The sequence below is a fragment of the Lithobates pipiens genome, unplaced genomic scaffold (genome assembly GCF_037356315.1).
Source record: "Lithobates pipiens isolate NorthernLeopardFrog02 unplaced genomic scaffold, aLitPip1_a1.2 Scaffold_28, whole genome shotgun sequence".
NCBI lineage: Eukaryota > Metazoa > Chordata > Amphibia > Anura > Ranidae > Lithobates > Lithobates pipiens.
This window is the reverse complement of record NW_027507789.1, coordinates 43338040-43357765: the sequence shown is the minus strand read 5'-3', so window position 1 is coordinate 43357765 and position 19726 is coordinate 43338040. Positions and strand designations below refer to the sequence as shown.

General features: G+C 47.9%; 1 protein-coding gene across 1 annotated transcript in view; it reads right to left on the bottom strand.

Annotated features, from left to right (window-relative positions):
- The window catches only part of AHCY (adenosylhomocysteinase), a 34075-nt gene extending 16290 nt beyond the window's left edge, over positions 1 to 17785 (bottom strand). Inside the window, exons 1-2 of the mRNA XM_077459149.1 lie at positions 17624 to 17785; positions 9600 to 9790 (exon numbers count right to left, since the gene is read on the bottom strand). Of these exons, the coding sequence (XP_077315275.1) occupies positions 9600 to 9790; positions 17624 to 17651 (219 nt within the window). The 5' untranslated portion in view covers positions 17652 to 17785. The remainder of the gene's footprint in view (positions 1 to 9599; positions 9791 to 17623) is intronic.
- Positions 17786 to 19726: the final 1941 nt, after the last annotated feature.

Genomic DNA, 19726 nt, shown 5'->3' with positions numbered 1-19726 from the left:
TAACATTTATTGTCCGAATTGGCACTACAGATCCAGCCCACAGCACTGCCACCATCTCTCCCCCCTCACTGTACTGATTGGTAGAGAGGGGAGGGAGGAACTGGCGTCATGACGCCGGTTTACAATTGATCGCTCCTTCATTTGATGGAGCGATCACGCGGTAAACGGCCGCCAACAGTGTCCATATACTGCGATCCACCAGGTCTTCTGGACCCGGCGGTCATAGATGTTTGCAGGGGCTCACGCAAGAGCAACATTTTGAGAGGACATCCATGGATGCCCTCCCAGAAAAACATGGCCGTGCTGTAGCGGTCTTTTGGATATGGCCTGGTCGGCAAGTGGTTAAAGTCCATATAACCTCCAGTTTACTGTGGCAGCTCCATGAAGTAGCAGAACAGGCATCTTAATTGTAGCTGTATGGTACAAACTTATTAGAAATAAATCAGAACTACTCCCAAGTTTAGTTGTTACTCAGGCATGTAGAGTCACAAGAGCACTGAAGGATAGTCCGTGGCAACGCGCTCCGGGGTGGGGTCCACAAGGGATGAGGAACGTTACCTCCCAGTTGCAGCGCGAGGATGTGTAAAACACCCCACATACACATGATTTTGTTGGGGGACAACCTAAAAATCATTGCACCCACGATCTGCAGATCATGACTAATGCCAGTCCAGCAGACTGTAGGCTAATACCTCCAATACAGCCAAGCTGTTACACTGACAGGAAGCTCAATGAACCACCACAGCACTCACTCAACAGCGCCCTGGTAGTTGATTGAGTACTGCAAGCTGACATCCACAAAGGATGCTGGACCTTGTAATTCTCATTGACAAAACACTATGAATGGATGATATGGTCAGGCGGGTGGGTGGGGCCTCGCACAGTGTTTAGGATTGTGACAGCTGGGGGGAGCATGGGAGAACTTCTCCTTTACATCCAGTGGAAACTACTACAATAGGCCACCTCCCTTGTACTGCCAGCTAATGGGAGAAATATGGGAAAGACCTCTATAGCTCCTTTCATGTGACAGCTTGTCAGTGTCTCTGGAGGACCAGATCAGATGGACCGGTGGGTGTAAATGGACTTGTATCTGTTTGCACTGCCTACCTCCAATCCAATAAAAATAAATAAATAAATAAATAAAAAAAAAGAAAAGTGGATCGGTGCTCCTTCGTGTAGGCAGATCAGAGGTAGTTGGGTGTAAATAGACAGAGCCACCCAAAGAGCAGAGCAGGCTAAAGCCTCGTACACAGATTTTTAGCAAAGCGTCAGACTTGTCTGAATGGCATGTGTCAGGAAGTTGTCTTGCATACAACCAGTACACAATTGTTGGCCAACAAACACAAATGCAGTAATGCACTACAAGGAATTTCAGCTCTTGAGCGCCACCCTTTGAGCACCTTCTGCTAAGGTCATGTTTGGTGAGCATTGATTCTGAGCATGCGTGTTTGTTCTTTTAACTTGTGTGACCCACTTGTGTACAGACGCTAAAATCTGACAACAAACTGCTGTCTGCCAAAAATTTACTAGCCTGCCAGCCAACATTTGTTGGCGGAAAGACTCAGTTAGACTTACCGGTGACGGTATTTCTAAGAGCCTTTCAGGACAACCCCGGAGAGAGTAGCTCCACCTTGCAATCAGGAAACACATGCCCACTTTAAAAACACCTCCTCCTCCTCCATGGCTTCAGTTATTGTGGCCTTCCGACGCTGGAAAACAAAGCACAGAAAGCACAACACCATGGTAGAACTTAATACATTTACTAAGCATAACCTAGGGAGGGAAGTAACGGTTGTCCTGAAAGGCTCTTAGAAATACCGTCACCGGTAAGTCTAACTGAGTCTTTCTCAAATCGCCTTTCAGGACAACCCCGGAGAGGATAACCGAGAAACTTACCCTAGGGCGGGACTACTGCCTGCAGTACCTTCCTGCCGAAGGCCTGATCTGCTGCAGACAGTAGATCTAACCGGTAATGCCGGAGAAATGTCGAATAACTGGACCAAGTGGCAGCCTTGCAGATTTGTTCAGGCGTGGCACCGGCCCTTTCAGCCCAGGAAACTGCCGTGGATCTAGTAGAGTGGGCAGCAATACCTGAGGGAGGTATTTCTCCTTTTGCTTTATAGGCTTCTGTTATAGCCAACTTAAGCCACCTACCCAGCGTACTTTTAGAAGCTTTCTCCCCCTTGCGTGATCCAGAAAATATCACAAAGAGGGCGTTTGATTTTCTAAATTCTTTAGTAACTTTCAGAAACTGTAAAAGACATCTTCTCACATCCAATGTGTGAAAAACTTCCTCTCCTGCATTTGCTGGGCTTGCAGAGAATGTAGGTAACACTATTTCCTGTGATCGATGGAAAGTTGAGGATACTTTCGGTAGGAATGCTGGATCCGTCCTCAGTACCACCCTGTCCTGATAAATTCTAAGGAAGGGTTCTGTAATAGCTAGAGCTTGGAGCTCGCTGACTCTCCTGGCCGAGGTGATGGCCACCAAAAAGATTGTTTTTAAAACCACCTTCTGCAAAGAAGCTTCCTGTAAGGGTTCAAACGGTGCTCCCGAGAGACCCTGTAAAACTGTAGACAAATCCCAACTGGGAAAGTCTTTAAGGGCTACTGGTCTATTTCGAGCAAGAGCCCTAAAAAAATCTAGAAATTAAAGTTTCTTTAGATAAAGTCTTTTCAAAGAAAACTGATAAGGCAGCCACCTGAGTCTTCAGGGTACTGGCTGCGAGACCCTTCTCCATTCCTTCATGGAGAAACTCCAAGACTGACACCGTGCTCTTGACCTTGAGTTCTCTAGAAGTGCACCAGGAGTTGAACTTTTTCCAGACCTTCATGTAAATTGCCTGTGTAACTGCCTTCCTACTGGACAGCAGGGTCTTTACTACTTTATCTGAGAGACCTTTAGCCTTTAACAGGTCCTCCTCAGAAACCAGGCGGTTAGCTGCAGGAGTTCCACTTCTGGATGACTTACTGTCCCCTGGGATAACAGATCTTTTCTGAGTGGTAACCTCCATGGGGGCTTCGAGGCTAGGTTTCGAAGACCCGCGAACCAGGGTCTTTTTGGCCAAAAAGGAGTTACTAGTATTAAGTCTGTCCTTTCTTCCCTGAATTTCCTCAGTACTAGTGGAATTAGAGGAAAGGGGGGAAAGGCATAGCACAGCTGGTAATGCCAGGGGTGAGCGAATGCATCCAACCCTATTGCTGCATCTCCTCGGTGAAGAGAAAAGAATCTGTCCACCTTTGAGTTCTGCTGGCTGGCAAAAAGGTCTACCTGAGGAACCCCCCAGGCCTCGGAGATCATCAGGAACACTTCCTGATTCAGACTCCATTCTGCCTCTAGCAATTTGCGCCTGCTTAGGAGGTCCGCAAACAAATTCTGAGAGCCCTTCAGATGCACTGCCGATAGTGAGGCTGTGTTCTGCTCTGCCCAGGCTAACAGATTGGCCAGTTCCATCAAGCTCCTGCTTCTGGTTCCCCCTTGCTTCATAATGTAGGTAACCGCTGTTGTGTTGTCTGACAACACCTGGACATGGTGGCCTCTCAAACTCTGCTGAAATGCCACTAAACCCAGAAAGATCGCCTTCAACTCCCTCCAGTTGGATGATCTTTGAGCTTCCTGTTTGGACCAGACCCCCTGAGATGTCTGACCATCCAGATGGGCTCCCCAGCCCCAGGCACTTGCGTCTGTAGTAAGGCGCTTGACCACAGGAAAGGTCCACACCAGGCCCCTTGAGAGGTTTGCCTGGTCTCTCCACCACCAAAGAGCCCTTTTCGTCTGACGAAATTTTTAGCTGTTTTTCCAAAGGATCCTGATGGGACCAGCTTGACAGAACCTCCCTCTGAAGGGGTCTGGAATGGAACCTGGCCCACTGAACAGCCGGGATTGCTGCCGTAAGCAGGCCCAGAACTGCCACAGCCATCCTGACTGAGACTGTCTGGTTGCTCTGTATCCGCTGTACAGCTAGCTGTAACTTTTCCTGTTTTTCCAACGGCAGGAAAACTTTCTGGAGAATCGAATTTAATGTATACCCCAGAAATTTCATTTCCTGTGAGGGGGTCAGGATTGACTTCTCTAGGTTTAGAAGCCATCCCAGGCCCTCGAGGTGAGACTGGGCCCTCTGGAGATTGACTAGGACCTGCTCCCTGGAGTCTGCAAAAAACAAAAGGTCGTCCAGATAAGGAACGACTGGAATCCCCTTCAATTTCAGGGGTTCCAAAGCCTCTGCCATAATCTTCGTAAAGACCCTGGGAGAGGATGAGAGTCCGAACGGCAGAGCCCTGAATTGGAGGTGCCATACCGAACTCCCTACCTTCAATGCCAGGCGCAGGAACTGCTGCGATGCCTGATGAATTGGTATATGAAGGTAGGCATCCCTTAGGTCCAGGGATGCCATGAAGCATTCTGGGGTCAACAGCTTTGTGATGGAGAAAATTGTATCCATCCTGAAATGTTTGTACCGAATGAACCTGTTCAGGAATTTCAGATTCAGGATTAGACGGTACTTCCCTGAGGGTTTTTTCACCAGAAAAATGTGAATAAAAACCCCCGCCCTGCTGGCTTACTGGGACTTGAATCAGAACCTCTTGCTGTATCAGCTCCTGTAACAGCTTCATTGCAGAGGCCTTCTCCTGATCCCTTGGCAATGTTGTCACATAAAACCTGCTCGGGGGTAGTTCTGAAAACTCCAACCTGTACCCCTGATCGACAACGCTCTTCACGAACAGATTTGGAGACAGCCTGCCCCATTGTTCGCGAAAAGCTGACAGTCTCCCCCCCACTGGGGAGATATTGTCACTTGTTCTTAGGGGACTGCTCTGGGGGAGATCTAAAGAGGACTCCACCCCTGCCTTTGCCCTTCTGTGAACCCCATCTGCTCTTGTGCTCCTGGTCTTTTTTATGGGACTGCTGAAAAGCACGAAAATTCTTTTTAGCCATCTGCTTTTTCTTAACTGGAAAAGCCTTCTTTTTATCGGCTGTTCTATCCAGCACAGACTCTAAATCAGGACCAAAGAGCAAGTCACCCGAGAAGGGAAGACCACACAGCTTGACCTTAGAGGCAGTGTCCCCAGACCATGTTTTCAGCCAAACTGCTCTCCTGGCTGAATTTACAAGAGCCGAAGACCTAGCGGCCAGTTTAACTGATTCTGCTGATGCATCCGCCATGTATTTGACTGCATTCAGGATCAGTGGAAAGGACTCCAAGAGATCCTTGCGGGGTGTCCCCGCCTCAATATGGCTCTTCAGCTTCTCTACCCAACATTCCAGATTCCTGGCCACCACCGTAGCTGCCATTGCTGGTTTTAGACTGACTGACGCAGCATCCCAAGCTTTTTTAAGGATGGAGTCAGCTTTTTTGTCCATTGGGTCTTTAAGGATCCCCATATCTTCAAAGGCTAGATCCGTTCGTCTGGATACCTGCGAGAAAGCTGCATCGACTCTGGGTTTCTTGTTCCAAACCTCTGAGTCCTTATCTTCGAAGGGAAACCTTCTTTTGAGAGCTTTAGAGAAGAAAGGGGCTTTTTCTGGGTCCTTCCACTCCTTTCTCACTGAGTCTGAGAGGACCCTGTGGACAGGAAAAACTCGCCGTTTTGTTTCGTCCAACCCCTGGTACATTTTGTCATGAACTGACAGTTGTACTCTTTCTTCCTGAATTTCTAGAGTAGTGTAGATTGCTTTTAAAATATCATCTACTTCCTCTAGTGATAGCTTGAATTTGGAGCCCCTGCTATCTTCTTCCTCTTCCTCCTCCTCAGAATCCCTGAAGGAGATGAGAGTACTACCCCCTTCGTCTCCAGACTCTTCAGTTTCCACCTGTCTGGATGACGACGCCCTGGGGCTGGGCGGTAAGTTCTGAGGCTCGGTCTGTGCGGGAGGGTTTTGTATCAGGATGGACTTGACTGAACTCAAAGAGTTTGTCAGCTCTTTAACCGAAGAAAACAAATCCTTATACTGTTGAGATGTTTCCTCTTCCACCAATTCTCTGATACAATTTCTGCACATTGCCTTCTGCCATGAATCTCTGAGGGGGGTTTTGCAGGAAGGACATTTTCTCTGACCTGGTCTAGCTTTTCCTAGTGATTTTTCCTGAAACGACATACAGGTTTAATTCACTAAAAGCTCTCAACAACCAGTTGCTTAACACCAAGCCAGTGCAGAGACCCACCACCAAACAGACCTACTAGTGAGACCCCAGAACTAGGCTGCAAAAGGTCAGAGCGAAGTCCACCTCTGACCTGCAGCGACAGGCCCCCAAGAGGGGGGAACAAACAAAGACATACCCACAGTAAAGCAGAGGGTGCCAGTGCACCTTACGTACCTGGGCTGGACCGGTGCTGGGGGCGCCTGTCTCCGCCATAGCTGGCTTGCACTCTTCCATCGTTTGAGTGAGGCAGCTATTTTACAAACAGCTCTCATTCTAAATTTTCCCGGCCGCCGCGTCATCAAGGCCGGCCGGAAGCGGAAGCACACGGTCACCTGACCCGCCCCATGACCCCTGCGTTCCAGGCGCTGAACCACGGCGCCACGCCCCCTCAGAGCGCCCGCGCGTCACCGTGAACGACGCCGTCGCCGCCCGGGACCCGGCGCCGAAAACGGAGCCATGCCGCTGACCTGCAGCGGCCTCCGCCAGCAACAGAGCCCTCCCTGCGCTAACAAGCGGACACCGGGCACCCGACGCCGGCACTCCGAGGGTCCTTACTCCCGTGAGATGGCGGGACCAGGAGCTCCAGGAGTCCTCTCCCCGTGGAGATGCTGCTGGGGGTCAAAGAGAAACAACCTGCAACAAAAGGTAAGCCTTACTCCCCTGCAGAGAGTGTAGCTCTCCCTGGTTCAGGCACATGCTTCCTCCAAGGAGGAAACACAATAACTGAAGCCATGGAGGAGGAGGAGGTGTTTTTAAAGTGGGCATGTGTTTCCTGATTGCAAGGTGGAGCTACTCTCTCCGGGGTTGTCCTGAAAGGCGATTTGAGAAAGCTGGACAATTGTCTGAAGGAGTGGAGAGGATTTAAGGCCAACAGTGTCACACAATTCCCAGACGAAACTCAGATCGTGTGTACGAGGCTTAAGCCTGTGTTGGCTCTGCAGAAACTGAACAGACACGGACTTGTCACCCGCCCAATCTGCTCTGATCAGCAGTAGGGCTGCAACTAACGATTATTTTGATAATCGATTAATCGGCCGATTTTTTCGATTGGTTAAAAAAAAAAAAAAAAAAAAAGAAGAGGATATAGACACACACACACACCTCTCCTCTCACATGGTGTCACTGCCCCACCTCCTCTCAGTGCTCCCCTCCCCCCCCCCTCGGTGTCTCGGGTTTTCTCACCCCTTCATGGTGACAGCGGCTCCTCAGTGTGCCAGGGTGGTGTGGCGCGGAGTCTCAGTCCGGACCCGCTACACGTGACTCGGCCGACTCCTCCAAATGGAGCGAAGGGCATCCTAGAGCCGGGAGATGGATGCACGCATGTGCAGAGCACAACCTCCAATCACGGCAGCGCTGGAAAGCGGCCCGGGGAGGGCTTGCCGCACCTGCGCTTTGCGGCAGGTCTAGCGGAAGGCTGCTGAGTAGAGGGGGGGAGGAGAAGCCGAAAGCCGCGCAGGCACGTTGCTGGCGGGACATAAGCTGGGTGGAGAATGCAAGCAGGCGTATCTGCGTGCTCATGGACATGGTGCATGCGTAGGACACGGGAGGATACACAGGATTCTAACGGACTGACGGGGGGGGGGGGGGGGGTGCAACGGATAGGATCAATTTTCAGATCAGAAAAAAATAAAATAAGTATCCCCGCCCCCCACAGCCACATTGTTTAAATAAAAAAGGTATAACACCCCCCCCCCCCCCCCCAATAAAATGCAGATTACAAGCATAAAAACATAGTCAGCATATCACTGATGATTTGCGCCAAGCTCACCACCGATCAAAGTTCCTCCAAACAGACCGCCGTGATGCCTATTGGCGCAAATAGTCAGTGATATGCCATGTTTTTATGCGTGTAATAAGCTGGGTTTTATTGGGGGGGGGGGGAAGGTGTTGTACCTTTTATTTAAATCAACAATGTGGCTGTGCCGAGCAAGTGGAAAGGCTTAGATAGGATTAGATAAGTAACGACTATTAGATAGTCATTATTAGGTTAGATTAGGTAATAAATGTAGTGGTACCTACATAAAGTTTTGAATGAGGGCAGGCAAGGCATCCAGAATTCCTTCACTTGGGCTGACAGGCTGAACAATGCGCTGGGGGTGACGTCAGCGTGCAGCTCGCCGCCGCATGTACCAAGATGGCCGCCAGCTCCGGAGCTAGGCCGAAGCCGCGGCCTTTCCTAAGGCCATGGACCGCTCCGTGGATCGCATGGTGCGGACCAACTAATCGATAATGAAAATCGTTGTCAACGATTTTCATTATCAATTAATCGTTTCAGCCCTAATCAGCAGACATACCCCCTGCTGATCAAGACGGAAAGGTGCCCGTGTGAAAGGGGCCTAAAGGGTTGCCAGCGCCAATAACTGCATAATGGGTACCACAACCAGCTGATGGGAAGAGAAGCATAAGGCAAGTAGAATTGCCTTCTCTATTACACCTAGAGCATGGGTCTTCAAACTATAGCCCTCCAGTTCTGGAACTACAATTCCCATCATGCCTAGTCATGTCAGCTTTACAATGCCTCATGGGATGTGTGTTCCCCAACAGCTGGAGGGCCGTAGTTTGAGGATGCCTGACCTAGAGTAAAAAAAGCATTTAACCCTTGCAGTGTGCTGGAAACCCGACTGCAAGAGGCTCACTCACACCTAGCAGTTGGGAGTGGAGGAGAGCATAAAATCCTGCAGTTGAGCCACACCTTTACTGCCCCCAATCTCCTTAGCAGCACAGGCAGTGGCCAGGTGGAGGTGTATACATGCCATGGTGGAAATTATACCCTCCTGCCACTTTTAGGAGGAGTTACCTCCCACTGAACGCAACTTATTCAAGTGACTGGAAACTCAACTGCATGAAAGTGCGGGGGGTCCAGGGGTTAAAGTAGGTGGTGAGAGCAACAGCATGCCTCAATACCTGCCAAATGCAGGTACTAAATACAGATCACTCTTCAGACAGCAAAGCTAGTATGAATGAGCCCCAAAATAGATTATATTGAGCTCAGCTGTAAATCCATCAGAGCGCTGGTAGCGAGAACTTAATTCACGGCTCTTGCAGAGCAAGCAAACCAGAAGAGATAAACTATTATAAAATCAAACTAAATTCTGGAAGGAAAAAAAAAAAAAAAAAAAAAAAAAAAAACTTTCCTCCCTCCACAGTCCCATCAATCATGAGGTCACTCCCCTCTTTCCAAGGGTCAGGACTTTGGCCAAAATGGGATGATGCGACACCTGCACACAAGTTTATTCATCCCAGCACACAGGCACCGTACAGGGAATGTAGCCTGAACTGTGCATGTGCAGCTCTGACCATTTTAAATACTAAGAATAGGCAGGTATTTTCTTGCTGCAGACATTGCATGTCTCTTCTGTAATAAGAAGCTTGGCTTTAATAACTTGCTTCACTGCACTCTAGATACAGCTCATTTAAAAAAAATAAAAATAAAAGTCCTTTATAAGCAGTATGTACCTCAGCTCCCAAGGCAGTCAGGGTCTCGATGAGCACAGCTGTCTGGAGAGTCATGTGCAGACAACCGGCAATGCGGGCTCCCTTCAGAGGTTTGCTCTCAGAGTACATCTCCCTCATCTTCATCAGGCCGGGCATTTCGTTTTCTGCAATGTCGATGGCCTTCCTGCCCCATTCTGCAAGGGTGATGTCAGCTAGAAGAGAAAAAGATTTTACTGGGACATGAACCACAACAGTAAGCTGCTCAATGATCAACACCAAAATTACTTCAGGTTTTAGGTTGCATTTCCACTTGCGCGTTTCATAAACACAACTAAACAAAAATGTGGGGTTTTGCCACGTGTTTCGGAAGCATGCAGCAATTGCGGGTTACGCTTGGAGTGCCATCAATTGGTAATAGCACACAGCAGGTTTTAGTGCTCAAAGTAGGCACGAAAAAACAAACATTTTAAAAATGGCCGATGCCTCACAACTGACAAAGTTCTGCTGCTACTTTGGGCCATTTCTTGTGCCTAGGGAAATGGGCTGCCTAAGGCAGGATCACACATGACAAAAAAAAAAAATATAAAAAAAAAATTTTAAAAAAGTAATCCGCACAGCTTATAAATGTACATGCTACACAATCAAAATCGAATTGATGCAGTAAGTGTACAAAATCTTCATTCTACCAATAAACCAGCAATAGGCAGGATAGTTTGCAGGAGGGGCCAGACATGACAGAAATCACTCAGGAAGTGAGAGCAGGTACCGTATATGCCGGTGTATAAGACGACCGGGCATATAAGACGACCCCCTAATCTTACTGTTAATCTTACATTTTTTTCTTGTACTTACCGTATAAGACGACCCCCTTCCAAGGCTTCCGACGCTTGATATTCCCTCCTTGCTGGAGCAGGAGCTGGCGCCATATCCTTCTTCCTGCTTTTGCTGGAACCAATCACAGCGAGCGATGTATTCTATTAATGAATACAAAGCCCGCTTGGATTGGCAGAGGCTGTATCATCATCAGCCCGCGCCTCTCTGACTCTCAAAGCCAATCTGAGCAGGCTACAGAGTAGCCTGCTCGGATTGGCAGAGGTTGTTGCTCCAATCTGAGCAGGCTCTGTATTAATTTGAATACATTGCTCGCTGGGATTGGCTCAGCGATATACACTGTATGTAGCCGAAGCTACATACAGTATTACCGAACCCTCAGCAGGCATCGGAGGGGCTGATCCGGCGTATAAGATGACCCCCGATTTTCGGCCAGTTTTTTTAAGTGTAAAAGGTCGTCTTATACGCCGGCAAATACGGTACCTGTCAAAGTCAGGTACCTGCTGCGCATCCCCATGCCCCCCCCCCCCCAAAAAATGTGGCAGTGAGGGAGGGTGCAAACAAGCAGAGCTTTCCCTTTTGGGTGGAGCTCTGCTTTAATTGATTTTCAATTTTTAAAGCAAATTAACCTCACCCACGTCATTATGCTAAAAAAAATCACATTGAAAAAGATGCCCCCCCCCCCCCCCCCCTAGCACTTCTGCCTGTGGCCATCTTAAGTAAAGGCAGATGATTCATGTAGCATTTCCTGGAATCCATCTGCCCTTAGCTCAGGCATGCAGACAGGAGGGTGTACGCAGCAGAGAAAACCCCCTCCTGAAGACTCCTGAGATGGAGGACATTTGCCTAGGCCTGGAAACCAGGAAGACTACATTCTTACTTGTAGGATGCCAAAGTGGCTAAAAAAAAGCTTCACGACCGGTCTTTATTACTGAAGTTCATACAAAGAAAAGGTGCAGTGGTGGTTTCAAAAATAGAGAATCGCACAGATCGGGAAGAAATACAGAGGAAACAAAATGTAACACATACACATGCTGCCAAGCCTGCATTTACACTTTGGTGGTCATACCATTTTTGGAGAAGGGTTCTTTTGCATGTTTTTCAGGCTTAAAAGAAGTATTGGTTTTTGCTTTATTTATTAATCAATCACTTACCTAGATGAATACCCAGGGGCCTCAAAAACTGAGAAACGAGCGATCAAACACCGCAGATCGCTCGGTTCTCACAGCTCCCCAAACAGTGTGCTGCTGAATGGCGAGGGGGGTGGGAGTGGCCTGTTCAGGTTTTCAGCAGCCTGTTGGTCAAGGCATGTGGGTGGATCCCGACTCCATTGTCACGATCTCGCCTGAACCGGCTCTGACACCAGCAGACAGCAGATTTCAGCCCGCCGTCTGCTGAAAACAGACCCACATGAGTACAGCCAAAACAGACTTTAGCCAATACAAAGCTAAAGCAAAAGTAAAGCCAAAGCAAAAAGGCTTTGTGCCTTAAACAGGGATATGCAATTAGCGGATCTACAGCCGTTGCAACACTACAAGTCCCATCATGCCTCTGCATGTCATGCTTGTGGCTGTCAGACCTGCTATTTCTCATGGGATTTGTAGTTCTGCAACAGCTGGAGGTCTGGTAATTGCATATCTGTCCTAGAAGGAGATGGTTCTTAGGTGTGAAATATGCAGGTCACACATTGTTCAGGAACTTTTTAAAAGGAAGTCCAATTGCATTCATTTTTTTTTTTTATACTGGTACCCACTCCAACATTATTCACCTAGGTCAGGGGTCTCCAAACTTTAAAAACAAAGGGCCAATTTACCGTACGTCAGTCTTTAAAGCGGTTGTATACCCGCACAAATTTTGCCAAAAAAGGCATAATGAGCTAGTATGCATCGCATACTAGCTCATAATATACTTACCTTAGAATGAGACGTCAGCAGCTGATCACGGTCACCACTGAGGGAGCCGACATTTCCACTCGGCGTGCCTTCCAGGTTCGCATGCTTACCTGTAGGTAATATTAAAAAAGGATATACAGCCACTTTAAGGGAGCCGGTGGCCAGTGGGAGTAGAAATTGCCATGGGCTTAGTGGTCAGTGGGAGTGAAGATTACATGGCACCTGTGATCAGTAGGGAGGGGAATAGTAAACCATTCGCTGGCATCACTGGAAGGAACAGTGGCCATTCATAGTTACATAGTAGGCAAGATTAAACAAAGACCATAGTCCATCCAGTCAACCTGTGTACATGTGTCCGTGTTGATAATTATTTCCCTGTATGTGGTGTTCTTTAAGATGCACGTCCAAGAGTTTTAAAAAATATCCATACTACCCTGACACCACCAAATGTGGAAGAGCGTGCCACAACCTTATTGCCCTGACAGCGAAAAACTCCCTATGCTTAAAGGGGTTGTAAACTCATGTTCTCACCTTAATGCATTAGGGTAAAAAAACGATTCTGGCAGATGCAGACACACACACACCCCCGTTTTACTTACCCGAGCCCCTTCATCTCCTCAGCAGGTACACACTGTCCCTCTCTCCGTGGGGTCTTGATTGGATAGATTGATAGCTGCTGTCAATCAAATCCAATCCCCCCCCCCATTCGTGTCTGGAAACACAAATGCTGGACTCAGGAGTGCACCCACAAGGTAACCCCCTATGAAGTAGGGGTGCAACGGATCGATCGGATCGTTCCTCGGATCGGATCATTTTTTGGATCAGCAAATAATTTAATTTTCAAAAACCTGTGAAACTTCCACCACCATATAGTCTCCACTGTAATATCCACAATCTCCCCCACCAATATTGGCTAAGCATGGCTGGGTACGGCTGAGTATTGGCAGGCAGGGTATCACAGAGTATTGCTAGAGTATTAGCAGGGTATTGCACGGTATAGAGGGATGGCTGCTTCCATCTCTGGATCTCTCCCCCCCACTGTACAGATTAGTACAGAGAGGGGAGAGGAACTGATCGCACCGCCGGAGTGATCACAGTGTAAACAGCCTGGGTGTAGAAATATGGCCGCCGCTTCGAGCTAGGCTGAAGCCGCTGCCTTTCCTAAGGTCGAGACTGCGGAGCGCGGCATGTGCTGATCCGAGCGGGGTGACCCGTTCGGATCACGGATCGGTGACGATTTGTTGCACCCCTACTAAGGAGCGCTTCTCCTAGGGGGTATTCTGATGCGGGAGTAGCCGCAAGAGCAACCGAGGGACCCCAGAAGAGGATGTTTGGGGCTGCTGTGCAAAACTAGATGCACAGTGGAGGCAAGTATTTGGTTTTTTTTTTTTTTTTTTTTTTTTTTTATTTAAAAAACGGGGGAAAAATAAAAAAATAAAAAAAAACCCAAACACCCTGACCCTTTACAAAACTCTTTAAGGTTAAAACCGCTCCATCGCATTGTGTGGCCCGTGCCATCTACATTCCGAGACTGAATCGTTTTTTCCTACACTGGGTTCACCATTGAGGCATTTGTAAAAATCGCACTCATTGGCGTTCACTGGAAGGACCAGTGGCCACTCAAAACAAATGCAATTTTTAGATCCCATGGGATGCTTCCCACCATTATGCTACAGCTATAGTGCATTCTACAAAGGTCCTGCATGCTGCATCTTTGGAGTCCCAATAGAAAATTCATCAAAAACGCTTCTGCCTTGCCTTTTTGGCGAGTTTTTTTAGTCATGTGTCCAAGTACAAAAGGTGCATGTTGGGTAATCGGCACCCAGAAAACACCTTCAAAAATGCATATATTCTTAATGCATTTTTTCCAATGGAGCAGTGCAAAAGCACCCTAAATGCTGCGGTTACATTACAGCCCCACTGCACCTATATGAATAGCCTGAATGCATGCCATTATGCGGTGTTCAGAACTAGATGCCCCTTGCATCTGTATGTGGTGGTTTTGCAGCCTTGTGAATGAAGCCCCTCCTATCAAAACATCAGTCATATGCAGAAACACCATCTACCCCTCTCACCACAGTGTTGAGCTCAGAGGCAAGTGAGAACGCACATGCGTGGGGTTTTGAATACAAGCACACTCTCTATGGTGCAGCATCAACAGCTTGATAGGCGGCTAAAGCATCATAACAATAGGGTGTCATTAATATTTAGTTACATTGCAAGCTTGATGCTGTCATCTTGTGTTTTGGGATTTTGCAGATGTGAGAGGAGCCCAACGCTCTCTTGAGGGTAACAAACATGGGCAGAAGAGATAGTGTCTGCAAAATGCATGCAGTGCCCTTTTTTCTAAATGGCACCCCAAACACCAACGAGCAATGCAAAAGGCTCCTGGCTTATGTCCAAAAGGGAGGACATCAGAAAGCCAGATAAGGAGGAGTTTTCCAGGCAGGCTGCTGGAGGGGCAAAAACTGCTTACAGCAATAGCCGGTACATTACTCAATATTGTTTCACAACGGTGCAGAATGATTTGATCAACTGGCACCCCTTAAAAACACAGGCAGTCTTTTCTGGGAAACTGTGATAACCCTCAACACATTTCTATAAGAGCCAAGAACTGTAAGCCAATTATCCCAAATCCAGACTACAGTTTACATAAAAGCAGGCACACCGGGGCTAATCTCTTGTGTAAGAAAGGTTAGGCTGGAATGCTCAGTGCAGGTCTGCTCTAGTGCTGCTGCCAGATCCTGTTACAGCGTGCCAAATCATAGAAGCTGCCGGGTGTGGAGCATTCTGGGAAGTGTAGTTTCAGACACAACAGAGCTGCACTCAGCTGAACGTCTATAACACTACAACTCCCAGAAGCCTCCAGGGTGCAGAGCCCGAGTTAGCAGCAGCGTGGAGTACACATGAAGCAGGACACAGCCATGATTATTACATCAGGAGCATGAAGACTACAGAACGGCTTACTGATGTGTAATCTTCCCAGAGGGGATCTGTGCAGAAAACAAAGATCTGTCCAAGATATCTGCTTTACAGCCCCAGAATGTTCCATCATCGTGACTCAGGAATAACAAAGTGGGAAAACGCAGCTGGAAATTAAAAGGGATGGGTTTAAATAATCAGATAATAAAAAACCTTCATCCATATAGTCAAATACATCAAAGGGATTTCATAATTTAGGAAGTCGCCCCCCCCCCCCCCGGCTACAATCAAATTAAATATAATTTTGGAAGAAAATATTTTCATTGATTGCCTTTATCAGCATCAATATGGCTGGGCGTTTACGATCTATGCTATGGCTTACATAAAGCACTTTAAGGTGATTCCACACACCCATATGGGCATAATGAATTAGATATCCATGCTGGAATGCGTGAAAAAAAAAAATACAAAAAAAAAAAAAAAAAAAAAACTGTCTCTCACATCTACAAAGTATAAAAGCCCATAAAATAAATTTTCCCAACCATCCCAGTGTTTAATCCCGTTGAAAACGGTTTTCCATCGTATTTTAAGCTCTTGCTTTATATACCGGACCAGTTTTAGGTTCATTCATTGATGTTCTATATCAGGGATATGCAATTAGCAGACCACCCGTTGCAGAACTACAAGTCCCATGAGGCAAATCAAGACTGACAGCCACAAGCATGACAGAGGCATGATGGGACTTGTAGTTCTGCAACAGCTGGTGGTTGGCTAATTGCATATCCCTGTTGTATGTCATTTTAGGTCTCACCCAATTCCCCTGTGTGGGTAAACTGTTGATATGCACCTGTGCATATTTTTTTATTTTTTTTTCCTCTACAGGTAAGCTAATTTTTTTATTGAAAAAAAAATTAAGGGACCAAGTGGGCAATACAACGGCTTTAATGCATTAAGGTGAAAAGCCTGTGCTGTAGCTCCCACCTTGAGCCCATCCAATCCAGCGATGTGCACAGGTGCATCAGTTCCCGCTGCAGTCTCTCTCCTCATTGGACAGATTTATGGCAGCGGGAGCGATTGGTTCCCACTGATGTCAGTCAAATCCAGAGACACTGGAGGGGCGGGGCCGAGTCCCACTGTCTAGGTGGATTGGACGCAGCAGCAGGAATCAGGAGTGAGCCTGCATGTGTTCCCCCAGGGAAAGGGGCTTTGCCGGGGGGGGGGGGGGGGGGCACCCAATGAAGAGGAGGAGCCTGGACTACCGGCATGGGACCCAAAAGAAGAGGATCGGGGCTGCTATGTGCAAAACTATTGCAAAGGAGCCGGCAAGTTTGTTATTTTATGATAAAAACCTTAAAGTGGGTGTGAACCTCACATGAAATATGAGCGATGCATATCCCTCTGTAGTGTGTACTTGTCTCACTCCAGAGCACAAAGTGAATATACATACACTTTCCCCGAAAATAAGACCTAGCATGATTGTCAGTGATGGCTGCAATATAAGCCCTACCCCTCAAATAAGCGCTAGTCCTTGTAGGTCTTATTTTTGGGGAAACAGGGTTGGGCTTATATTGCAGCCATCACCATCTTTTTTTTTTTTTGATTGCCTTAGCTCTGTTGCTGTTTGCAGGGATGCACATCCCTCCCTTCCAATCAGCGCTCTTCACTGAGATCCGCAGCAAGTAATCTCAGCTCTCTGCCCTCTACTTTCTGACAGCTTAGACAAGCTTTATAAAAATGTAGCACTTTTAATGGCTGTAGAGAAGACTGCAAATAAAACAGGTACATCTTAAAAAAGGAGGAGGATTGGTTTTAGCTGTGCATCACCTGAGGTCACTTCGCTGGGTATGTGGAAGGGTTTATGACAGTGGATATGGAATAAAAATTTACTAATCAGAGGATTTTACTATTCAAATATTCCAGCGCATAGAGGAATACGCCACGGACTACTGGCCAATCAGACAATAGTTACCATGGATCCAAATATTATTCGGTGAATCTCATCTGCCCCCTGATCCAAATATTAGATTTGATGCCCATCAGCCAATCAAAATATAATCTGGTTACTATTCCATCACCTGATCCCAATATCTCATGGATTATCACCCATCGCCTGCTCCCAGAAATATTCTCTTGTAGAATACTGCCCAGTCATTTCCTACCATACTGCAGTTACATATGCAATGAGTACAATGTCCTGATTGGCTGATCTGTGCCCCGCCCCACTGACAGCCATGCTGGTTCTTGTAGTCCCTGTGTCGTTAGATTGGAGCAAAGGCCGGCGGCTGCGATCGTGCAGCTGTTCCCCATTCTACACCGCAGCACCCTCCTCAGGCTGGATCTGCAGCCTAGAGCAGCCCGTCCCCGGTACAGCACGCTCCGCGCCCCCGGCCTGGTTCTTACCAACTTTGTATGGCAGCTTTTCAGACATGATGATCAGCGGAGAGATCCCAACACTACCACGAGCCGCTGAGCCAGCAGAGGAAGAGGAGGCGTGCTGCTCGGTCCCCTTTAAGAATAACCCGCTCTATGCCATATAAGGTAAGGTAAGGGGCGGGGACAGGACCGTCTGACCGCCAGCCGGGGCGGGTCGCCGCGTTGATGGGCGAGAAACCGAGCCAATCAGGGATAAGGGAATGACAGGCAGACCCTCAGTGGTGGAGGCGGCTATTGGCTGAGTTGTAGACCTTGAGGCCGGGTGACGTCATCTGTCAGTGGGCAAAGGTGCCGGGGAGATAGAGAGAGAGAAAGAGTGCGGATTAATGATTGTTCATCTGTAGTCCCCGGTGGGTGGTGTGAGCCAGGGGAAGGGTGACGGGCCAGGTGCTGCTTCTCTCCTTCTTCTGAGGGTCACTGGCTGCATAGCTCCCAACTGTCCCTCTTTCCTCCTCATTTGTCCCTCATTTTGGTCTGATCTATATAGATGTATATAAAATGCACCTATTATCTATCAAAAAGTGTTTTCCAGCACTAAACCTTTTCATCTGATTTCTAAATTGCTGCATTTGTAAATTCCAAAAGCCAATATAAAGGAATAGTAGTGGTAAGTAGTGGGTTTAACCACTTGAGACCCGCGCTATAGCCGAATGACGGCTACAGAGCGGATCTCCTTTGCCGGGACGACGTCTATTGACGTCGTCCCATGCACGAGCGGCCTGCGCGCCCCCTGAGGGGCGCGCACGGCGCGCTCTGTGATCGGCGAGTCTATGAGACTCGCCTGATCACTGATCCGAGCAAGGGGTCGATCCCGACCCTGTATCACATGATCAGCTGTCAGCCAATGACAGCTGATCATGTGATGCAACGGAGCCGGTAATCGGCTATTATTCAGCGCGAGGAGAAAAAAAAGAGCCGATCACCGGCGGCCGTGATCGGGAGTCCCGATCACGGCCAGGCCTGCCAGTGCCCACCTGCCCCCTGCTTTGCCACATCAATAAAAAATGTGTCCCCCCTGTCAGTGCCACCCAGCAGTGCCCACAGTGCCACCCAGCAGTGCCCACAATCTGCCTCAACAAAGGTGCTGCACCCCAGTGCCACATATCTGTGCCCATCAGTGTCATTTACCAGTGCCCAGCAGAGCCACCTATCAGTGCCACCTATCAGTGCCCATCAGTCCCATCTATCAGTGGTACCTATCAGTGCCCCTTAGTGCCACCCATCCGTGCCATCTTATCTGTGCCCATCTTTGCCCATCAGTGCCGCCTTATCTGTGCCCATCGGTGCCACCTTATCTGTGCCTATTAGTGCCACCTTAACTATGCCTATCAGTGCCCACCAGTGCAGCCTATCAGTGCCCACGAATGCAGCCAGTGCCCACGAATGCAGCCTATCAGTGCCCACCAGTGCAGCCTATCAGTGCCGCCTCATCAGCGCACTTCAATGAAGGAGAAAAATGACCTGTTTGCAAAATTTTATAACAAACTATTAAACAAGATTTTTTATTTTTTTTTGCATCTTTTTTTGTTTGTTTAGCAAAAAATAAAACTCCCAGCTGTAATTAAATACCACCAAAAGAAAGCTCTATTTGTGGGAAAAAAATGATAAAAATTTCATTTGGGTACAGTGTTGTATGCCCGCGCAATTGTCATTCAAAGTGCATCAGCGCTGAAAGCTGAAAATTGGTCTGGGCATGAGGGGGGTTTAAGTGCCCAGTAAGCAAGTGGTTAACAAATTTTTTTTTTTTTTGTACAATTCTCCTTTAACCGCTTACCACCCAGACCATTTCTGACATTTCTCTCTTACGTGTAAAAATCATCATTTTTTTGATAGAAAATTACATAGAACCCCCAAACATTATATATATATATATATATATATATATATAACCCTTTCCCGCCGAGCGTACGCAGATCTGCGTACTCGGCTTCCGGGGGGTATACCGGGATGATGCCCGCACCTGCAGGCATCATCCCGGTGCCGTTTTGTTCAGCGGGCGATTGGCTTTCCAGCCATAACAACCGATGTGGCTAAAAGCCGCTCGGCTGTTATGCCGGAGGAGCGGGAGGG